This window comes from Hyperoodon ampullatus, assembly GCF_949752795.1.
Source record: "Hyperoodon ampullatus genome assembly, chromosome: 12".
Classification (NCBI taxonomy): Eukaryota; Metazoa; Chordata; class Mammalia; order Artiodactyla; family Ziphiidae; genus Hyperoodon; species Hyperoodon ampullatus.
In genome coordinates, this window is record NC_136925.1 from 74,921,957 (window position 1) to 74,943,773 (window position 21,817).

Consider the following 21,817-nt stretch of genomic DNA (forward strand, 5'->3'; position numbering starts at 1 on the left):
TACTTTGGACAGTTTTTCAGCGAACTTTCTAGGCTTCACTTTCAAAATGAAACCCAATAAATAGTAAAGTGGAAATTTGTAGACATAGGTTTGTAATGTTTCACATAAAGTATAAAATTATTTTCTTGGAGAAATAAGATGATATAAATTAAAGGAATTAATGGATTTGGATATGCATATGGTTTCTGTATTTCCACGTAGTTCTGTATTTCAAATACTTATTGCCACGTTCTAAGCACTGGTATTGGAACTGGTTATAATTATTAAGCTTCATTTTGTGCAGTAGGCATTAAGTATGTTGTTCCAACATTATTGGGACCTTTTTGTGCATCAGTTTTAATTGACCTTTTTGTTTATTACAGAAAGCAATACTAAATAGAAAATGAGAAAATTCAGATAAGCAAAACTAAACTATATCACATTCCCATCCTCCGGAAGTCGTGTGTGAGGGGTGTGTGTGTGTGTGTGTGTGTGTGTGTGTGTGTGTGTGTGTGTGTGTGTGTGTGTGAGAGAGAGAGAGAGAGACAGAGACAGAGACAGAGACAGTGATGCTCTGCATTTTCAAGGCTGAACGGCTGTTTGCTGGGGCCTAGAGAGAGAGGGAGAGAGAGAGAGAGTTTTTAAACCAAAATGAGGTCATAGTACATACACTGTTTGGTAACCTGCTTTTCTTCAGTCAAAATTTCTACCCTTTCATTTTGGTAAGAATTCATCTCCTCTAATCTGACATCGAGTATCCCAAGTAGACCCAAAACTGTCATTAAGCTGGCTTGCCCTAACAAATATCCAACCCAGGACCATGCCTGGTGTCTCTGGTTGTTATGTTTCTTAAATTTTTAAATTTAGCACAGAATCCCACCCTTTATTAAATCACATTGACTTACTTCTTTAACCCCCAACAAGTTTTAAAATTCAAACCTAAATTATAAAGCAGAAACTAACACACCATTGTAAAGCAATTATACTGCAATGAAGATGTTAAAAAAAACAAAAAAAATTCAAACCTAAAGAAAAATACAATAAACACCCATATACACTTGACTTTATTCACCATTCACTGATATTTTACCACATTTTCTTTCTCCTCTACCCGTACCCCCTCATTCTCTCCCCTTAAACTATTTGAAAGTTACTTGCAGACAATCCATTTGTGTTTGTTTGATTTTTGTCCTTTGAGACATTTATATTTCAGGCCAGGCTTCCATGTGGGCTGTTGTCTGACTGTTTCCACACGATCCAATTCTGTTAAACATTTTGTCAGGAGTACTGTGTAGATGATTTATTGGCCTTCTCAGTGCCTCACACCACGAAGCATGATGACAGTTTTGTCCCATTACTGGAGATGTTAATTCTGATCGCTTGGTTAAGGTGGTGCCTGGCAGGTTTCTCCATTATAAAGGAAGTTGTTGCTTTTGAAACGAAGTAATCTGTGTGTTGATACTCTAAAACTGTAAGTGTGCTGGAAACCTTTCACCCAAAAGTTTTAGCATCTCTTAATTCTTGACTGAATGAGTTATTAGAATGGTGTTAGTAAATGTGGTTTTTCTAAGTCTACTGATAAACAGCCAACTAGGTTTTACCAAATAAGGCAACCGCTTAAGCTACAGCCAGTCAATTACCTTGCTTTGCTTCCAAGTCTCATCTATTAAAAACTTTCCCCCTAATTCCTGTCTTTTTAGAATTTGTTTCTGAATAGCTGATTTTTAATAGTGATATGACTAGTTCCAAATGCCTTCAGTCAGGCCCACATTCAAAAGAGTAACCTCATTGGCCATGAAACAGTGTTGCATTTATTTTATATAACGAGAAATTATTTTTATTTTTCTAAGCAACTGAAAAAGTTCAGTTCAGTTGACCCTACAGTTGAAGCGAATTAAAACATGGCTTTCTCCTCTCCAAATTAACTGCAAGCGAAAATCCACTTATATTATTTCCTTTAAGTTAATTGTTTGATGAATGATACAAATACGTGTTTAGAGACAGTGATGCTCTGCATTTTCAAGGCTGAACGGCTGTTTGCTGCGGCCTAGGAAGAGCCTGGACAACTGTCTATAAAAGAACCGTTTTTCTTAACTCTCGTCCTTAATAAATATGAATCTTGATGTGGTAGAATTCTAAATTCTAAAGAAATGGCTCTACGGATCAAAGTGCAAGTTATATCTAAATTTATTGATTGGTGTTTTTTCATAAGGAAGTATCCCCTACTCCTCACTTACTTTTTTGGTATCACTTTTTTAATTGAAGTATAGTTGATTTACAATGTTGTATTTGTAGTGTCACTCTTGGTTCATAGATTCTATTTTTATTCAGTGTATTATAACCTATCATTGTTGTTATTTTTTTACGCTTCAAAGTTTGGCCAGCAGGAGCCCTTTCAAGCTGGCTCCTGTGTCCTTTGGATATGCCCCCCCCCTCAAGCTTTTGAGCACCCCCTTTTGTCACAATAAAATGTTCCTTGTACTTTCCCTGACCTAGCCCAGAATTTCCCCAAGGAGCTCTGGTCGCCTTTGGGGACTTGTTGAAGAGGCCAGGTAGTTATCACATAGAATGCCCCTCTAGATTTGTCTAGGTACTTATTTAGCTTAGTTTCTCTAACCCTATATTTCCTATAAAGTGGAAGTTATCTTTAAAGCTTGATGGATTCTAGATCCTAGGTGTGATGTGTGATTCCATTTTGCATACGCCGTCTGGTTGACCTACCCTTAGTGATGTTGCGGCCGCTTACCCATAACTAATTTGTTGCCTAATCTATTGAGATTTACAGATACTAGTAAGACCGTTACCTGATCTTGGAACTGCCTGATGTTAAAGAAAGTATTCATTGGCCGTGTTTTTTAACTATTTAATTTTCTTGAATTGTAATCATTTTCAACCTTTTTCTTCCCCACCCTCCCCCCCTTTTTTTTTCTGTTAATAGTTGGACAGAGAGAGTCTGAAGATGTGACTGAAAGGGACTCAGACAAAGACATGGCTGCTAACTCAGCGGCGGTTCAAGACATCACGAAGGAGAGGCAGGAGGAAATGCCTGAGATGATGGAGCAGATCCCCGCCTCAGAAAGCAGTGGAGACGAGCTGCTGCAACCCGCTGAGCCCCAGGCTAACGACGTAGGATTTAAGAAGGTGTTTAAGTTTGTCGGCTTCAAATTCTCTGTGAAAAAGGATAAGACAGAGAAGTCTGACACCGTGCAGCTTCTCACCGTCAAAAAGGATGAAGGCGGAGGGCCAGGGGGGTCCGACGGGGCTGGTGACGGCCGGGAGCCCAGCCAGGAGACGGGAGACGCGACACCCACAGACACTGAACTCAAACAGTCCACAGAGACGCCCGAAGAGACACCCAGACACGAGCTGAGCCGCCCAGAAGTCTCCCTTCAGGCGGAGTCCGGTCCACCAGCCGAGGAAGGCAAAGATGAAGGAGAAGAAAAACAAGAGAAAGAAGCCGCCCGATCTCCAGATTCTCCGACTAGTCCAGTGGCCAGCGAAACCGCATCGCCCTTCAAAAAATTCTTCACTCAAGGTTGGGCCGGCTGGCGAAAAAAGACCAGTTTCAGGAAGCCTCGGGAGGATGAGCTGGAGGCTTCAGAGAAGAAAAAGGAACAAGAGCCAGAAAAGGCAGACACAGAAGAAAACGAGAAGACGGAAGATCTCTCCGAGCAGCCGCCCTCACAGGAGGCCCGCGAGAGCGCCCAGGATGCCAGGCTGTCGGCTGAGTATGAAAAAGTGGAGCTGCCCCCCGAAGACCAAGGGCAAGCACCTCCCGAAGAGAAACCCGCCCCGTTAGCAACAGAAGTATTCGATGAAAAAGTAGAGATTGTCGCGGAGGTCCACGTCAGCACTGCAGAGAAGGGCACGGAGGAGCAGAAAGCCGAGGTAGAAGAAGCAGTAGAGCCCTCGCCACCTGAGCGATCGCTTGAAACGGACGCCGACCTTCTGCGCGCCGAACCCCCGGAGGCGGAGGCGCTGCTGAAGATGCAGGAAGAGGCGGGCGCGCCCAGCGGGGACCACGCCCAGCCGGCCGAGCTCTGCGCAGACGCGAAGGCGCCTCCCACGCCCCCTGAGGGCGTCGCGGGTGAGGTGGAAGTGCCGTCCTCGCAGGAGAGAACTAAGGTGCAGGGAAGCCCTTTAAAGAAACTGTTCACTAGCAGCGGCTTAAAAAAGCTCTCTGGAAAGAAACAGAAAGGGAAAAGAGAAGGAGATGAGGAGTCCGGGGAGCAGCATCCAGCCTCAGCGGATTCTCCCGACAGCCCAGACGAACCCAAGGGCGAGAGCTCGGCTTCGTCCCCCGAAGAGCCCGAGGAGATCACGTGCCTGGAGAAAGGCGTGGCCGAGGCCCCGCAGGACGGGGAGACGGAGGAAGGGACCGCTTCCGACGGAGAGAAGAAGAGGGAAGGTGTTACCCCCTGGGCATCTTTCAAAAAGATGGTGACGCCCAAGAAACGCGTGAGAAGGCTCTCTGAAAGTGACAAGGAGGACGAAGTGGACAAGGTCAAGAGCGCCACCCTGTCCTCCACAGAGAGCGCCGCCTCTGAAATGCAGGAAGAGGGGAAAGGAAACGGAGAGGAGCAGAAGCCGGAAGAGCCAAAGCGCAAGGTTGACACCTCCGTGTCCTGGGAAGCTCTGATTTGTGTGGGGTCATCCAAGAAAAGAGCAAGAAAAGCATCCTCTTCCGACGACGAAGGGGGACCAAAACCCCTGGGAGGAGACAGCCAAAAACCAGAGGAAGCAGGGAGAGACAGGGAGCCGGGCCCAGACGTGCTCCCTGCCGGCTCCCAAGACCACGACCAACCCCCAGGAAGTTCCTCACCCGAGCAGGCCGGCAGCCCCTCCGAAGGGGAGGGGGTCTCCACCTGGGAGTCATTTAAAAGATTAGTCACCTCGAGAAAAAAACCGAAGTCAAAACTGGAAGAGAAGAGTGAAGACTTGGTAGCTGGGTCCGGCCTAGAATATTCAGCCTCAGATGCTGAGCTGGGGAAAGAAGAGTCTTGGGTTTCAATCAGGAAGTTTATTCCTGGGCGAAGGAAGAAGAGGCTGGATGGGAAACAAGAACAAGCGGCGATGGAAGATACGGGGCCAACGGAGGTCAACGAGGACGATTCGGACGTCCCAGCCGTGGTGCCTCTGTCCGAGTATGATGCGGTGGAAAGGGAGAAAACAGAAGCACAGCAGGCTCTGAAGAACGAGGAAGGCCCCGAGCAGAAGGTGGCTGTCGACGTGTCGGAGGAGCTCAGTAAGAGTCTGGTTCACACCGTGACTGTGGCTGTCATGGACGGGACAAGGGCCGTTACCAGCATTGAAGAAAGGGCACCTTCCTGGATCTCTGCTTCGGTGACAGAACCTCTTGAACAAGCAGAAGACGAAGACAAGCCACCATCTGGGGAGGTGTTTGAAAAAGAAGTCGTTGCAGAGGAAACCCCCGTCGATACCAAAACGCTGCCAGAGAGCCAGCAGGCCACTGATGACACAGTCTCCAGCAAGGTGGAATTGACCCCTGAAGCTCTGACGGCCGCAGAAACCACAGAGGCATTCTGTGCCGAAGAAGCCACAGAAGCCTCTGGTGCTGAAGAGACCACCGACATGGTTTCGGCTGTTTCCCAGTTAACCGACTTTCCAGACACCACTGAGGAAGCAACACCGGTTCAGGAGGTGGAGGGCAGCGTGCCTGACATGGAAGACCAAGTGAAGAGGATCCAAGAGGTGCTGCAGGCCGTTGCAGAAAAAGTTAAAGAGGAATCACAGCTGCCTGACGCCAGAGGGCTAGACGACACCATCCAGACAACCCGGAAAGGACAAGCAAAAATACTGGAGCAGGTGGAAGAAGCAGAAGAGGATTCTCACGCACTCGATCAGAAGGAAGCAATGGATGGAGCATCCAAAGAACATGTACAAGAAACGAAAACTGAGACTTTGACACAGGGGATGGTGATTGTACAGGCCACCCCGGAAAGCTTGGAAGAAATTCCTCCAGGCACAGAGAGTGCAGAGGCCAGGGAGCTTACAGGCACTTGTCCAGCTGAAATCGTGGCTGTGGTAAAACCAGAGACTGTCCCAGAACAGGCTGTTGCTCCTGACTCAGCTGAAACCCTCACAGACAGTGAGACCAATGGAAGCACCCCAGTAGCAGATTTTGAAGCTACAAATGTAAGCCAGCAGACCAAGATCTTGGAAATCGATGAAGATGGTGAGGTTCCATCCGGTACCCAATACCAGGTCACAGAAGGTGAGGCATTTCCTGAACTGAAAGAGATGCCTCCAGAACCTTCCAATTTTCAATCCCAGGAAGAAAAGCATTCAAAAATGGAAGAGGTTCTAGAACATACAGATAAAGAGGTAACAGTGGAAACTGTACCCATCCTTTCAAAGACTGAGGTGATTCAAGAGGCTGGCCGATGTGCTGATGAGGAAGCCAAAGAGGAGCCATCTGTCGAAGGACTTGTGGTGTCTGCTGACACAGAAATAACCGAGAAAAAGATAACTGAAGTTGCCCTTGAGGATGAAGTTATGAAAAAAGCTGAGTTTCAAAAGAATGATGATCTCGAACTCCAGAGACCTGCTAAGTCTCTTCCAACCCCAGTGGAGAGAGAGAGGGTAGTTCAAGTGGAAAGGGACAAAACGGAATTAGAGCCAACTCAAGTAAATGAAGAGAAACTTGAGTGCAAACCAGCTGTTACCACATGTGAAGAGCTCAGTAAGCAACTGGTTCAGGCAGTGAATGTAACCGTCATAGACGGTGAAAAGGAAGTCATCAGTTTTGAAGGAAGTTCTCTGCCCGTTCACGAGGAAGAGGCATGCACAGAAATTCAAGTTCAAAGCTCTGAGGCATCATTAGCTCTAACAGCTGCAGCAGTGGGGGAGAAGGTCTTAGGAGAAGCTATCAAGATTTTAGAAACAGCGGAAACTTTGGAATCTGCAGAGGCACGTTTAGTACCGGAAGGAAAGTCCTCAGAAAAAGATGAAGGCTCTCCTGCTCAGCCGGGGGAAGACGCGGTGCCCACAGGGACTGAGTCTCAGGCCAAATCAATACCGGTAATAGTATCTGTTACGCCTGAAAAAGGCATCAGCGCTGACCTGGAAGGAGATAAAACCACATCACAGAAATGGGAGTCAGATGGAGACGGTGAGCAGGTTGGTTGTCAGGAAGGCAGAGTAAGCAAAACAAGAGAGGAAGATTTAAAGGCTGAAAATGAGATTTTGAAACTTGAGACAGAGAGCTGCAAGCTTGTACAAAACGTAATTCAGACAGTTGTTGACCAGTTGGGGAGTACAGAAGAAACGGCCGCTGCTTTCCAGACCCAGGTTCAACTGACGGAAGCCGACAGCCAGGAAGCTGGGCAGAAAATCGAGAAAGAAGAAAGCAAACTTCAGGCCTGCACATTGGATGAAACACAAACCATGGAAGCCAAAGAGGAGTCCCCACTAAGTGCCGGGGAACACACACATCCAGATGTTTCCGAAGATGTGAATGAAGCTCTAGAGAAGATGGCGGCCACCAGGGTAGAAAGTTCCCGGGTAGATGGCCAGCAGCTGGAAGAGGTAGCTTTCCCATCCAAGGAAAAGAGAGAAGCCCCTGAAGCAAAGTCTGTGCCAGAAGACGACGGTGGTGCCAGGTTTGGAGAAAGAACAGAGAAGTCACCGTTTGAATCCCGAGAAGATGAAAAAGGTGATGCTGCTGATGACCCCGGCAACCAAACCTCAGCCCCGGAAGATGCTGAGGCATCAGGAGGCTCAACCAAAGAGTCTCCAGATACAACTGGACCCAAACTGAAAGAGAAGGGAGATGGCCAGGAAGTAGAATTTCAGGAAGAAAAAGTGCAGAGCGAGTCAGAAAAAGAGATCAAAACACAAACACAGGAGGAGACACAGGGCCAAGAGAGAGCACCGGCACAACCCGAACCCACAGAATCCTAAAACATCACGTAAGTAACTTCCTTTTCTTTGAAAGTAATTTTGCCCTCTTTTCTGTCATCTGATGGCAGATTTGTTATGAGGGAAGCAGGAATTCAAATAATTAGGATTTTATGCGGAACCTACATCTGGGGAAATAACCATCAACCAGACTAGGAGATCCAGGTTAGTTTCCCTTTTTAAAAATTTATGTATTTATTTATTTAATTCTTGGCTGCATTGGGTCTTTGTTGCTGCGCGTGGGATTTCCCCAGTTGCGGCGAACGGAGCTACTCTTCGTTGCGGTGCGCGGGCTTCTCACTGCAGTGGCTTCTCTTGTTGCGGAGCACAGGCTCTCGGTGTGCGGGCTTCATGCGGGCTCAGTAGTTGCGGCTCGCGGGCTCCAGAGCGCAGGCTCAGTAGTTGTGGTGCATGGGCTTAGTTGCTCCATGGCATGTGGGATCTTCCCAGACCAGGGCTCGAACCCGTGTCCCCTGCATTGGCAGGCGGATTCTTAACCACTGCACCACCAGGGAAGCCCCCAGGGTTAGGTTCCTTTTTCTCATTGACATGCTCTTCAGTCTTACTGATGTCCTGAAAGTAATGACTTCGTTTTACCCCCAGTGTGACTGTGTGTGTGTTTGGCTCAAAGACATAAGAAATATGTTGTGCTCACAGCTACTTTGTTGCATTTTTTAAAATAACTAGAAGTCCAAAGTAGGTTTATAAGGTAGTGCTTAAAATTTATAGTTTGTAGCTGTCTGGGAAAAAATTGGATTTCTTCCAGCAGTAGTAAGAAGCATTTAAAAATATTTCCAGTGCATGTGAGAGCCTGCCTACTGGTGTTCGGGTAGCAAAGGATGCTGTATTATGGACCTTCCCCATCTTTCTTTCTTACAGAGTTAAACTGTGGTTTTCACTAGGGTTCCCATAGGCTGCAACTCACTTTCACAACTCTTCTGTTGTTGAATAAATGAGGGAGGTGAAGGAGATGTTATTTACTTTTGATTCTGGCTTCCTTCTACAGTTACAGTTGTGTATTTGCAAGACCAGAATGTGAAGACGAGTGGGAGAAGAAAACGAATGCTGCTGATGAGACCAATCTTACAGAAGTTTGGGAACGGAAGAACAGACACATCAACTGCTCTCATTTCTAGAGAACCCCTGACAATCCTGAGGCTTCATCGGGAGCTGTAGCCAGATAACATTTCTTCCTTTCAAGACCACCCTGATATTTTCCCTTGGTACCATATAATGTTTCTGATTCAAGGTCCTTAATTCTTAGCCCGGAACTGGAGTTGGCAATACCTAGTTCTGCTTCTCAAACTGGAGTATCATTCTTTATGTATTTATATGTATGTTTTAAGTAATTCTCCTTCTGTATCTATTGTATATTTTTTTTCTTAATGTTTAAGGAAATTACAGTATAGTGCATTCCTTCTGTATCACACAATATACGACGGGGCATGCAACCACGGTGAAGTCTCAGGAAGCTGTCTGCCTCAGTTACAACCTTTGAAAACAGAGCTTCCTAGAAATAACATTCCTGATCAGAAGCTACACTTCTTGTTTTAAAATTCACTAAGGATTAGGTCCTTTCAGAGTGTTTAGTATCGCTCTGAAATTGGTCACTTTCCTATTACGCACAGTGCACTAAAAATAGAAAGTGTTTTTTGGAGGGAAACATACAGAATGTTCCATTGTTACTGGGAAATTTTTCTTTCTATCCCCCAGTGGAGGTTGGAAGGAAGTTTTTCTTCAGTAGCAGATTAATTTGAAGTCTTCTCTGCTAATTGTTATACGGTTGTTACGGACAGATGAGTGTGCTTAATTTTGAGGCAAAGTAGTGAAATGTTTTTCATGTTATCAAGAAAAAAATCGACTGGTTTTGAGTCTACCTTCTATGGTGGACCACATTCACACACAGCACGAAATAAGTCAGGTTCTTTACAGATGGTATTTTGATAGATGCTGGATTGTGTCTGTGCCATATTTGTGCCCACTCTTTTAAGAACAATGTAGCATTATCATTTGGATAAATTGTGATTTGACAAGTGATTTCAATAAAACATTTGCTTCACTTAGATTTGTTGGATTTATTAGATAATAGGAAGCCTGGGACATATGTTTACTGCATTCTAAAAGCAGAGAAGCTAGAAGTTTCTAATGTAGTCACTACATGATGTCACCACTTTACACCAGTTTGAGTTGGGGATCAGAGGAAGTCAAAGGCAGAGAGGGATCCGCTGAAATAAACCAGGAGCTTTTTAGATTGACGGTACTGAAACAATGCTACCATCTGGTGGTGCCTTCCTGAAAAAGTCAGTTTTCTTTGTTAATATCTGTTAATGACAAATGTCTCTAGAAAGACATTTTAAGAAGGCTTAGTGGTAAAAATGCCTTACCTAACAGGTGATCTTAGAAAAAAATTTTAAAGTGTCAAAATGATTTCTGATTCACGCTAATACCTAAAGGATTCTGTCAGACAAGAGCCACACAAAGAACAGTCCCCCATCTACCAGGAAGTCCCACTTTTTCATGGGTAGCACTGGCCTGGTGTGCACACTTCTTAAATTGTACTCAAACTCAGTACTCCAGTTTGAGAACTTAAATTTCAACTGCCAATTAAATTATTTTGACATATAACATTCTAGCAAAACTAGAATAGTCTTTTAGCAGAAAGACAGTTTGCTGTCAAAACTGGAAAGTAGTTTCTCATAAACCAACAAACCTGACGACGATAAAAAATTGGCCATATTAGAAAGACCCCCTCATGGTAACAGCATATGGTTTTGTAGTTGGAAAACATTTAGTATCTTTTTGGGAGTTTTTCACACATATAATAACCACTTGTGCTTAATTACTAAACTTTAAAATCCCCAAATTAAAAAAACACCCTCTGATCTAAAGATACTTCTTTTGCCAACTTGATACTTTAAAAAAATCCAAATGCTGGTGTCAATTTTTGAAGATCAACTGAAATTTGGAGATGGTAGCAGTTTTTAAGGAGTTCATTACACTTCTAAATATCAACTAACTTCCTTTGTATGGCAGGAAGAAACTTCGTGCTATTTTGAACAGACTAAAGATTTGTGTAGTTTGTGGTAATCATTTTTGGGGGGTTTAAATTCCATCCTGCCACTTCTTCCCATTTGTATTTCGTCTTGTCTTAATACACGTGGCCAGGTCATTCTGGCCATCACAATTGGTTTTCCAGTGGTGGTTGCTTCATGATTGTGCTCTTGATGTGCCCTGGATTACTTCCGTACAAGCTCTGGACCTATGTCCATTAAGCATCATTGTTTTACTAACAGGAGGAATGCTATTAACAGTAGCATGAAATACAATTCTGTATTATAACTCTAAAGCTGCTGTTAATTTGTGAAGTACATAATAATCAAACGCAAACTGCAGAAGTTGGAGCAAGTGCCTAAACTTTGCTATTTTTGGCATTACTATGGAGCCATGTTCAATAGAAAGCAATGCAAGACTTGTAAATTCTCGCCATTTCTTGTAATCGAAGAATATAAAATGTTCCCCCTCAGGTTCTTTTGCTAATGGTACACCCGAGTTGCCTCTCTCTGTCACACAGATACTTTTTTCTGGTATTTTCCTTTGATGGTTGGAACTACAGGTAGTGAAGGGCTGGAAATTTTAGTTTTTCAGTGTAAGCTTCAAGCTTAGCCATTTCCTTTTTCATCTGAGACAGTATTTGATTCCTAGCTCTGTTTGGGGGGCAAATTTTCATTTATCTAAATAAAATGCAACCTAATTAAATGCCATGGATTTTCTTTCTATAATTTCACCATAATTCAGTTTTGATTGCTCTTAACTGTTTTGAGATTCATCACACATTTCACTTCTACTTTTAACTACTTAATCATCCTTTGAGACACTGTCCACAAAGCTTCGTGGGAATTTGGAATGTATCTGGGATTGTGTGAGTGCACAGAAGTCTCTATCAGTGATTCTTCACCTTTTTGGGTCAGGGCCCCTTTAATTAGACTTTCATTAAACCTCTGGCTCACCTCCAACTCCTAAAATGAACACAGTTTCATGTAGTTTTTGGATAGCCACACTCGGAAAACCCAACCGGTAACCAGAACCAGAGTTAGAAACCTCTCATCCAACTGCAAGAAAGGAAATGGACACAGTCCAAGGATTCCCAGGAAGAAGTTGGCACCTGAACGTGACCAATGTCACATGACTTCATTTCTAATGTGATTCTGGAGATGAATCTGCTGGATAGCCTGGCACAATTTTTTGTGCAAATGCAAGTTTTCTCCTCACCACCAAATTCCTTACCATCTCTTACAATTAGGAAAATGACCTGGCTCTCGTTTTATAAATAAGAAAGTTGAGATATAGATCACCAGCCCTTATGTGATAGCACAGGTTTTAGCTAAGGTGACCAGGACTTGGGGGTGGCATGGTGGTGAAGATAAAGATAATCATGATTTTTTTTTTTTTTTTTAGTGCTGTCACAGCTTAGAAATCAACCCCTTTTTTTGATATTTAAATATAACAGACCATCTGTACAGTATCCTACACTTAGGACTGAGGTAATCTCATGACTTCTCATATTCTCCCATTTCTTGTTGACATGAAAAATTTTAATACAAGAGAAGTATTACATGTAACTTAAGAGAAGTTTTCTTATAGATAGTACTCATATTTGGAGACCAGAGGTAGAGTAACATTTCATAAATGATGAAATTAGGACCCAAGGTGTTATTTTCCCACAACAGGATATTGAGTGCTAAGTCCTAGCTCTAACTCACCCCTGTGCGTTTTCTTGTTTGTTCTAATAAGCCCTAATAACTTGGTATAATTGTGAGTACAACGACAATCCTTTAAATTAGGCCAATTTAAAAACCATGTTGTGGGGCTTCCCTGGTGGCGCAGTGGTTGAGAGTCCGCCTGCCGATGCAGGGGACATGGGTTCGTGCCCCGGTCCGGGAAGATCCCACGTGCCGCGGAGCGGCTGGGCCCGTGAGACATGGTCGCTGAGCCTGCGCGTCTGGAGCCTGTGTTCCGCAACGGGAGAGGCCGCAACAGTGAGAGGCCCGCATACCGCAAAAAAAAAAAAAAAAAAAAAAAACCACACTGTGCTTGATCCTACTTAACCACTGTCAGCCTCAGGAGCTCACCTGATTCCTGGAAAAGCAGGTGCGGTTGCCTCTAGGACTTGAGACCTGGATACCATTAGGGTTCTTTTTTTTTTTTTTTTTTTCCCTCGGTATGCGGGCTTCTCACTGTTGCGGCCTCTCCCGCTGCGGAGCACAGGCTCCGGACGCGCAGGCTCAGCGGCCATGGCTCACGGGCCCAGCCGCTCCGCGGCACGTGAGATCTTCTCGGACCGGGGCACGAGCCCGTGTCCCCTGCATCGGCAGGCGGACTCTCAACCACTGCGCCACCAGGGAAACCCGCAATTGGGGTTCTTTGTAAAGACCTTATGGAAAGGGTACTACAGTCTTGGCCAGCGGGCCATTTTAAGGAGTGGGATTTATCCTAAGGTATCATTACTTTAGCAGAGAAATGATGCTATCCTGCCATTCCCAAGGCAGTGTTAGTGGTTGTGTTTCTGCCCCACTCCCCTGTAGAGTTTTTGCTTATCGCAATGGCTAGGGTATTACTGAATTTTAATGAGTTGGGACCAAACGCTTGTGATGCTGCAAGGTCCGGGACAGCCCTTCTTAAAAAGAGAGTTTCTACCTAAAATGCCAAGCATTCTAGAGAATTGCTTCTAGGGAATTAAAGACCAGAGGTTGGGAGGAGACTAGCTAACATGTTACTATAATAACCTAGCAAGAGCTGAAAATGGCCTATGTTAAAGTAGCGACACTTTGGCTGGAGGGGTGTGAAGGGGTCAACAGATGTTAGGAGGTGGCCTCAGGGCAGGATACCTGATTATTTGTCATAGGAACAGCTTGGCCTGAAGAATGAAGTTTCCGGGGAATTGCCTGGTGGTCCAGTGGTTAGGACTCGGCGCTTTCACTGCAGGGGCCTGGGTTCAATCCCTGGTCAGGGAACTAAGATCCTGCAAGCCACGAGGTGCAGCCAAAAAACGAAAATAAACAACCAACCCCCCGTCCCCCAACACACACATTGCCGCCCCCCAAGCAATAAAATGACAAACTTTTTTTTTTTTTTTTTTAAATGAAGTTTCTGTGTTGCCAACCTGGATATGGAGCCATGTACCGACATGTGTAGAGGTAGGTGATGATATTCGTTTGGGTAATGTTAATTTGAGAGGCCTGTGAGATCCCCAAGGGAAAATGCAGGACCAGTAGCTGGCTATATGGGTCTTATAAACAGAAAAGTGTTCAGGACAGAGACATCAATGGCTCTTCTGTCCTCTCTACGTCCTTGGAGACACAGAGGGGGAGATAACCTACACAGATCCCTACGACATTTCCTAAAAGCTCATGCACCAACATTGGTGACTAAGAAAGGTGAGGCTGTTGCATTCACTTACCCTGTCACAGCCGTTTCCTCATTTCAGAATGCATGACAAGGTGCTTCACAAGATTTTCCTCTTGTGAAGGTGCTTGACAAAGTAAAAAGCAAAATCCACCACAGTACATTAATATTAGTAATTAGAAGAGAAGTTTTAGTAAAACCATCCATTAGAAGCAACCTGATGAGTGTTGTGTCCTTGAGTATTTTGGAAGACTCAGAATAATGACACTGATCTTTCTAAAAATATCATAAACATCTTTTTCAGACATGCTCTCTTTGTGTGTCGTCTGCATTTCTTATCTTTCCTCCTCTCCTTGTTGCCTTTTCAGCTTTTGTGGCCTGCTGGCACATCTCCCCAGGGAGACTGGGGTGGGGGGCATGCAACGTGGGGTAGGGGACTCTGGCTGGGAGGGGGCCAAACCTGCAGTCTCTTCCCGGTCACTCCCAGGACTCCCTAGACCGTGCATTGTCCTGGTGCCCAGTTCTCTCTGGCTGGCTACCTTGTGACCTTTGTCTGCTTCTGGGCATCTAAATATAAATGGAAAGATAAAAGGACTCTTTAGTCTTTTTTCTTTTGCTAATCAAAAACAATTATAGAAATAAACTTAAATGAGGCAAGGAAGGGTTTCCTAGGCAGAGTGATGATAGCAGAAAGAGCACTGGATTGGGAGACTTGGACTCTGTAATTACCACCATTTTGTTTCCTCATCCAGATCCTTGCCTCTCTTAGAGTAAGGAGGATTGTCTAGGTGACCTCCTCAAAAACTAGTTAGGGTATTTGGTTACTATGGCTATGATCTTTTCTGTGCTCAGAGATTACAAAGGCATTTAGAATGAGAACAGGGAGGTTTAAGATAAATTCTAGGGCCTCTCAAACATGCATTTTTAAGGGCTCATGCACCAATCTGTATGTTGCACACATCTCATTAAGGAGCACTTTGCTTCAAAGAGAGAAGCATGCTAGAAATGGCACAGATCCCTTTCTGGCCCTTTATTAGCTCCCCTGGTTACTTACTTACTTACTTACTTATTTATCTTGGCTGTGCGGGGTCTTAGTTGCAGCATGCAGGATCTTTAGTTGTGGCATGCAGACTTCTTAGTTGCGGCATGTGAACTCTTAGTTGCGGCACGCATGCGGGATCTAGTTCCTTGACCAGGGATCGAACCTGGACACCCTGCATTGGGAGCGCAGAGTCTTACCCACTGGACCACCAGGGAAGTCCCTCCCCTGGTTATTTCAATTCTGAGAAGAAAGTAGAACCAAGAAAAGGCAGTAATACTACAACACAAATTGTATAGTGATGCTGTTGTTCTCAAAATGTTGCTTCTGGCATCATCATCTCCATCATCATCTTTTGGGAACCTGTTTAAAGTGCAAATTCTTCAGCCCCACCCTGGACCGACTGAATCAGATACTCTGCAGTCTGTTTTATCAAGCCCTCCAGAAGATTCTGATGTGCTGAAGTTTTAGGACTACTGTAGTAAAGGCAATAAAACAGGTTTAAGTTAATCGCCTCAATAGCAGAATGAATAGGTTAACAGGTGAAAAAGGTTTCCCCTTCCAGATTCCCACCCCTCTCCTGACATCCCTTCCCCCCAGTTGCTTCTAGCCCACAGAAATATTTGCACATTGGGGAATATAGCACTGAGCCACATGGGAGTTTGAATCCTGTCTGGGTGACCTCAGAAAAGTTCGTTAACTTCTTTGGGCCTCAATTTCCTTAACTGTAAACATGGGACACATGTCTGACAGTATTGTTGAGAGGAGCACACAGACACCCTATAAAGGATCTTGCTTCCCCATCAGCTCGGTGCTTTGTGACCACCTAGAGGGGTGGGATAGGGAGGGTGGGAGGGAGGGAGACCCAAGAGGGAAGAGATATGGGAACATATGTATATGTATAGCTGATTCACTTTGTTATAAAGCAGAAACTAACACACCATTGTAAAGCAATTATACTCCAATAAAGATGTTAAAAAAACAAAAGAAAAAAAGAAAAAAAAGGATCTTGCTTCCCCAGGTTCAGCCCTTCAGTTTGTAATGTCTTCTTCACAAGGATCGATCTTCACAACAACCAGGGAATTTAGGCAGGGTAGGTTTTGAATATTTTTCAGAGAATAGCACAAGCTTGAGTCAAAAATTTAATAACTATTCTTTACGTTAAAAAATATTTTGGGAATTCCCTGGTGGTCCAGTGGTTAGGACTCTGCACTTCCACGGCCGGGGGCCAGGGTTCGATCCCTGGTGGGGGAACTAAGATCCGGCATGCCACACAAGGCGCCAAAAAAATTTCTTTTTTGATCTGCCTGAGGAGAATGAAGCGACAATATCATTTCATCCTGATCTGTTTTTTTCCCACACTAAAGATTCTCAGTTTAATTTTTATTTATTTTTAATTTTTAAAAATTTTTATTTATTTTATTTTTGGCTGCATTGTGTCTTTGGTTGCTGTGCGCAGGCTTTCTCTAGTTGTGGTGAGCGGGGGCTACTCTTCTTGAAGGTGCCTGGGCTTCTCATTGCGGTGGCTTCTCTTGTTGCGGAGCACGGGCTCTGGGCGTGGGGGCTTCAATAGTTGTGGCTTGTGGGCTCTAGAGCGCAGGCTCAAGTTGTGGTGCACGGGCTTATTTACTCCGCGGCATGTGGGATAATCCCGGACCAGGGCTAGAGCCTGTGTCCCCTGCATTGGCAGGCAGATTCTTAACCACTGTGCCACCAGGGAAGCCCCTAGTCTTTCTTTTATTTAGAGAGCTATTAACAGTTTAGTGATAGTCTTCCAGTTGTGTTTTAGGAGCTAGTTCTAGAAAAGGAGTTTCACTGATCGTATCTTAATTTTTTATTTGCTTAAAGATTTCCAAGCCTAAATCTTGCTTACCCGCAAGTGATATATAGCAATAATTTGTTCTAGACCAAAATGGAGGACTAAACCAAAGCAAGAATTGTCATAAAAATGCGAAGTCAACCCGAAGAGCAAGTTAAATTACATTACAATAAACTGTACTCCCTGTACACATAATTTTGTCTTAGAATTCACTCCTAGTGAATTAGTGCAAGAGAGCTTCCCCTTGCACATCTCAATTCCTAGCCAAATTTCAGGAGGTACCACGCACATACCATCCTCCACGATCATCCTTCTAAGTGCCTATATCTTTTTTTTTTTTTTTTTTTTTTTTTTTTTGCAGTACGTGGGCCTCTCACTGTTGTGGCCTCTCCAGTTGTGGAGTACAGGTTCTAGATGCGCAGGCTCAGTGGCCATGGCTCACGGGCCCAGCCGCTCCGCGGCATGTAGGATCTTCCTGGACCGGGGCACGAACCCGTGTCCCCTGCGTCGGCAGGCAGACTCTCAATCACTGTGCCACCAGGGAAGCCCCTTATATCTTTTTAAACAAAGCAATTTAGTATTTTACCTGAAATGCATGAGTGAGGTCTGACATTTTGAACTTGAAATGTTTATTTTGGATGTCTCAGCTCTTCCCCTCTCTTTTAAGGTGAAATTACAAAAAAGAATGGCGGCTAGTTCTTATGACTTTAACAAGGAGGTTTGGGGTCCACTCTACTCTCCATTCTTCTATCATTATCCAAGCTACCTTGTTTATTTATTTTTCAGCTTTATTGAAGAATAATTGATAAATATATTTTAATGGAATGCTTTCTTCCCATTAAAGCCATATTTCCTATGGTAAAATAAAATCCTACAGTTCTTTATGAATCTATCATTTAGCAACATCTGTTGAATGAGTTGTTTATTGTTTTCCCTAAGAAAGGAAAAGTAATAGAACCAGTGGGGTTAATAAGGGCTAAAGTATGGAGGATGACAGCTCAAATTAATTCTAAAGCTTAGGTGTTCAGATTGCTCTTAATGAAACAGGAGGAGAGGGGGAAGGGCAAAACCTTTAAAAGAATGACATAGCCATAGGCCATGACAAAAACTGGATAGAAGAAACTAGGTCCAAGATGGCAGAAGATTTGACTTCCAGAGGACCTTGTACCTCATTATACGCTCATTGTAATACATTAGCATATGCTAAATGACACACCCACCAACGCCATGACAGTTCTGAGGCCAACCATAAAAGGCCAAAATGTGGGCGATGGCCCATTCATGGAAATCTCCGCCCCTTCCCCCAAATAATTGGAATAATCCTCCCACTCATTAGCCTATAAAGTTACCCAGCCCATAAAAATTAATGACGTTGTATTTCAGGGCCCTCTTGCCTTCTGAGATGGCCCACACTGTCTGTGGAGTGTGTTTCTCTAAATAAATCCACTTCTTATCTGTAACTCTGTCTCTCATTGAATTCTTTCTGCGACGAGACGTCAAGAACCTCAAAATCACTGGGAAAAATACCATCAACTGAAATGTCCAAAGCTTATTTAAACTGGTACCATCAAAAACGCAGAATAAATTATTAGTTTATAACCTCTTGGGATTAAATAGGTATCGAGTATCCCAGGGTAGGGTGGGCTTCCTTATCTGTATTCAGCTTTTGGTTTGGGGAGGGAACTGGCATTGTCCAGGTCTGCCACGTGGAGGAGGTGGCCGCAAGCTGCTAAGAGCCCCTGAACCCCAGCACGAGTAGGTGAACACACCTACCCTTCCATCTCCATCAGGGTGCAGGCACTCACCCCTCTCTTCGTCCACCAGATCCTTTGTGATTCCCATGACTTTCTGGTCTTCAGGACCCCTTGTCTGCCTGAAGGACTGTGGAGGCACACCTTGATTTTCCCTTTCAGGTATTCAGAGGAGTTAACTAGGCACAAGACTCTCATTTAAGTTGGGAGACGTGAATATACAGTAGTACCCTTATCCGAGGTTTCACTTTCTGCAGTCAACCTCCATCTGAATAAATGGAAAATTCCAGAAATAAACAATTTATAAGTTTTAAATTGCGGCCGTCTGAGTAGCAGGATGAAATCCTGTGCCACCAACTCCATCTCTCCTGGGACGTCAATCACCCCTTTGCCTAGCGTATCCCGCCGGTTAGTCATTTAGTAGCCGTCTGGGTTATCAAATCGACTGTGAGGGTATTGCAGTGCTTGTGTTCAAGTAACTCTTATTTTACTAAAAATGGCGCCAAAACGCAAGAGTAGTGATGCTGGCAATTCAGATATTCTTTTTTTTTTTTTTTTTTTTTTTCCGGCACGCGGGCCTCTCGCTGCTGTGGCCCCTCCTGTTGCGGAGCACAGGCTCCGGACGCACAGGCTCAGCGGCCATGGCTCACAGGCCCATGTAGGATCTTCCCGGACCGGGGCACGAACCCGTGTCCCCTGCATCGGCAGGCAGACTCTCAAGCGCTGCGCCACCAGGGAAGCCCCAGATATTCTCTTACTGTGTCTAATTTATATATTAAACTTAAGTATGTGTGTATAGGAAAAAACATAGGGTATATGGGGTTTGGTACTGTCTACAGTTTCAGGTTCTTGGAATGTATCCCCTGAAGATAAGTGGGGACTACTGTAGTTTTTTTTAAAAAAGATGAAATTGGTAGAAACCTCTTAATATTTAATAATCTAGGTTTATGTAGTCTGTATTTGTGTCATCTTTAGGCAAACACCTTAGCCTCTTTTTTACCTCCTTGTAAAACAAAGTTGGATAAGACAATATCTAGACCCATTCGTGGTCAAACCCTGATTCTTCATAGCATCTTCTTATACTGTGGACTCGTTTGATTCTCACAGTCTTATGATCCAATGCAGTTATTGTCTTCATTTTACAAATAGAGACAGTACCACTCAGGGTAGGGGAATTGCCCAAAGTTCAACAGACAGAGAGAGAAGGAGACACAGCAAGAAATTGACTCTTGGGGCAATGCTGTCTACTTGGCCTTCCTGCATCTTTTTGGGTAGACAAAGTAATGCATAGATAAAACCATGTACCCATTTAGTCAAATGTTTATTCAATGAAAGTATGTATAAAAACTTACAAATCTGAGAACTCAACTATACATGAGATAGGATGACGGGATATTCAGTTTTTAACATATACGTACAGCACAGTTATTAACTGTTCTTCCCTTTCCCCTTCGGTCCTTATTTCTGGCTCCTGTTTTATCCTGTGAGACTGGCCTAAAGGAAGATTAATGGACAACTTTTACTGCTTTCAGGCCGATGGAGGAAATTTCAGTGTTTAAAAAAAAAAAAACTGGAGACTAAACATCAAAATTAAGTTTTTTTCCCAAACAGCAGTTAAGTGTTTTGTCCTGATTTCTCTTTGCCATTTTTGATGCTTCAATGAATGTTGCCAGTAAACTATTAGCATTAACATTTAAACTCATTAAAGTTGCTACAGCTGCTCACAAGTTTCCCTGTAAGATGCATATTCCTGTTATCTTTTCCCACATATACACACTGATTTAAAAGCAGCTGACTGGTGCTAAAAACAAATTTACCACTGGCAACTGCTAGAATGGCATGTTGTTTTCTATTCAGAAAGACAATCTATAGAACAGTACTTTCAAATCTGATTTTTTTTTTTTGTTACGCGGGCCTCTCACTGTTGTGGCCTCTCCCCTTGAGGAGCACAGGCTCCGGACGCACAGGCTCAGCGGCCATAGCTCACGGGCCCAGCCGCTCCGCGGCATGTGGGATCCTCCCAGACCGGGGCACGAACTCGTGTCCCCTGCATCGGCAGGCGGACTCTCAACCACTGCGCCACCAGGGAAGCCCCTCAAATCTGATTTTTAAAACTGACAAATTTGTCAGAAACTAAAACACAGTATTTTGTTGTTGTTCAACTTTGAAAGAAGCCAGCAATTAGATAAGGCATTTGCATTAATTCACCTGTTTACATCAAGTATCCACACGTTTTCTCTTCCAAACACACAAACTCACAGCTTGTCATGTTTTATCCAACAATTAAGATTGCCATCACATTATTACTTTTTCTCTTTTGTGTTTTGTTCAAGTAGATTTCTTAACTAATAATTTTTCTTAACTGGACATAATCTCAAAGGATGCATTCTGAAATAAGACCTCTGGAGGATAAATACTAAGAACGTTTTCTTGGATTTAAAGTTTCCCCACACCTCTAGATTTTGCATAGTACAGAGCCCCACTGTATCTCTAAGCAGCATGCTGTATTTTCAGACATTGTCTTTCTGAGAAGGAAGACTTATTACCCAGGGAGTCATAATTTTAGCTTACCAAATTGCATTCGAATTGTTTTGTTTTGTTCTATACCAGTCATTAGTTCCAAGTATGCTTTTAAATCATCCAAAACTTCTCGAAGTCTATTTGAGCTTATAAGTACTACTGACCATTATCTTTCCAATATCCCCTGAATTAAAGTAAATATGTTCCAGGTTTATAATGCACAAAGCCTTTACGGAGGAGGGGGGGCTGGGGACGGGTCGGGGGAGGGGGAGGGAGGGGAGGGGGCCTGTTTGTATCATGCCATGGAGAACGAGAGTTCTGAGTTGGGGGAAGGGAAGGAAGATAGTCTTTGTAAAAATGACAGTTTTTTAAAAAGATAAGTAACAT

The 21,817-nt window shown here is 44.0% G+C and overlaps 1 protein-coding gene across 1 annotated transcript in view; it reads left to right on the plus strand.

Annotated features, from left to right (window-relative positions):
• AKAP12 (A-kinase anchoring protein 12) overlaps positions 1-7,902 on the plus strand; it is a gene marked incomplete at both ends in the record, with an annotated part of 104,170 nt that extends 96,268 nt beyond the window's left edge. Inside the window, one exon of the mRNA XM_079716649.1 lies at positions 2,918-7,902. Within this exon, the coding sequence (XP_079572775.1) occupies positions 2,918-7,902 (4,985 nt within the window). The remainder of the gene's footprint in view (positions 1-2,917) is intronic.
• Between the last annotated feature and the right edge of the window lie 13,915 nt (positions 7,903-21,817).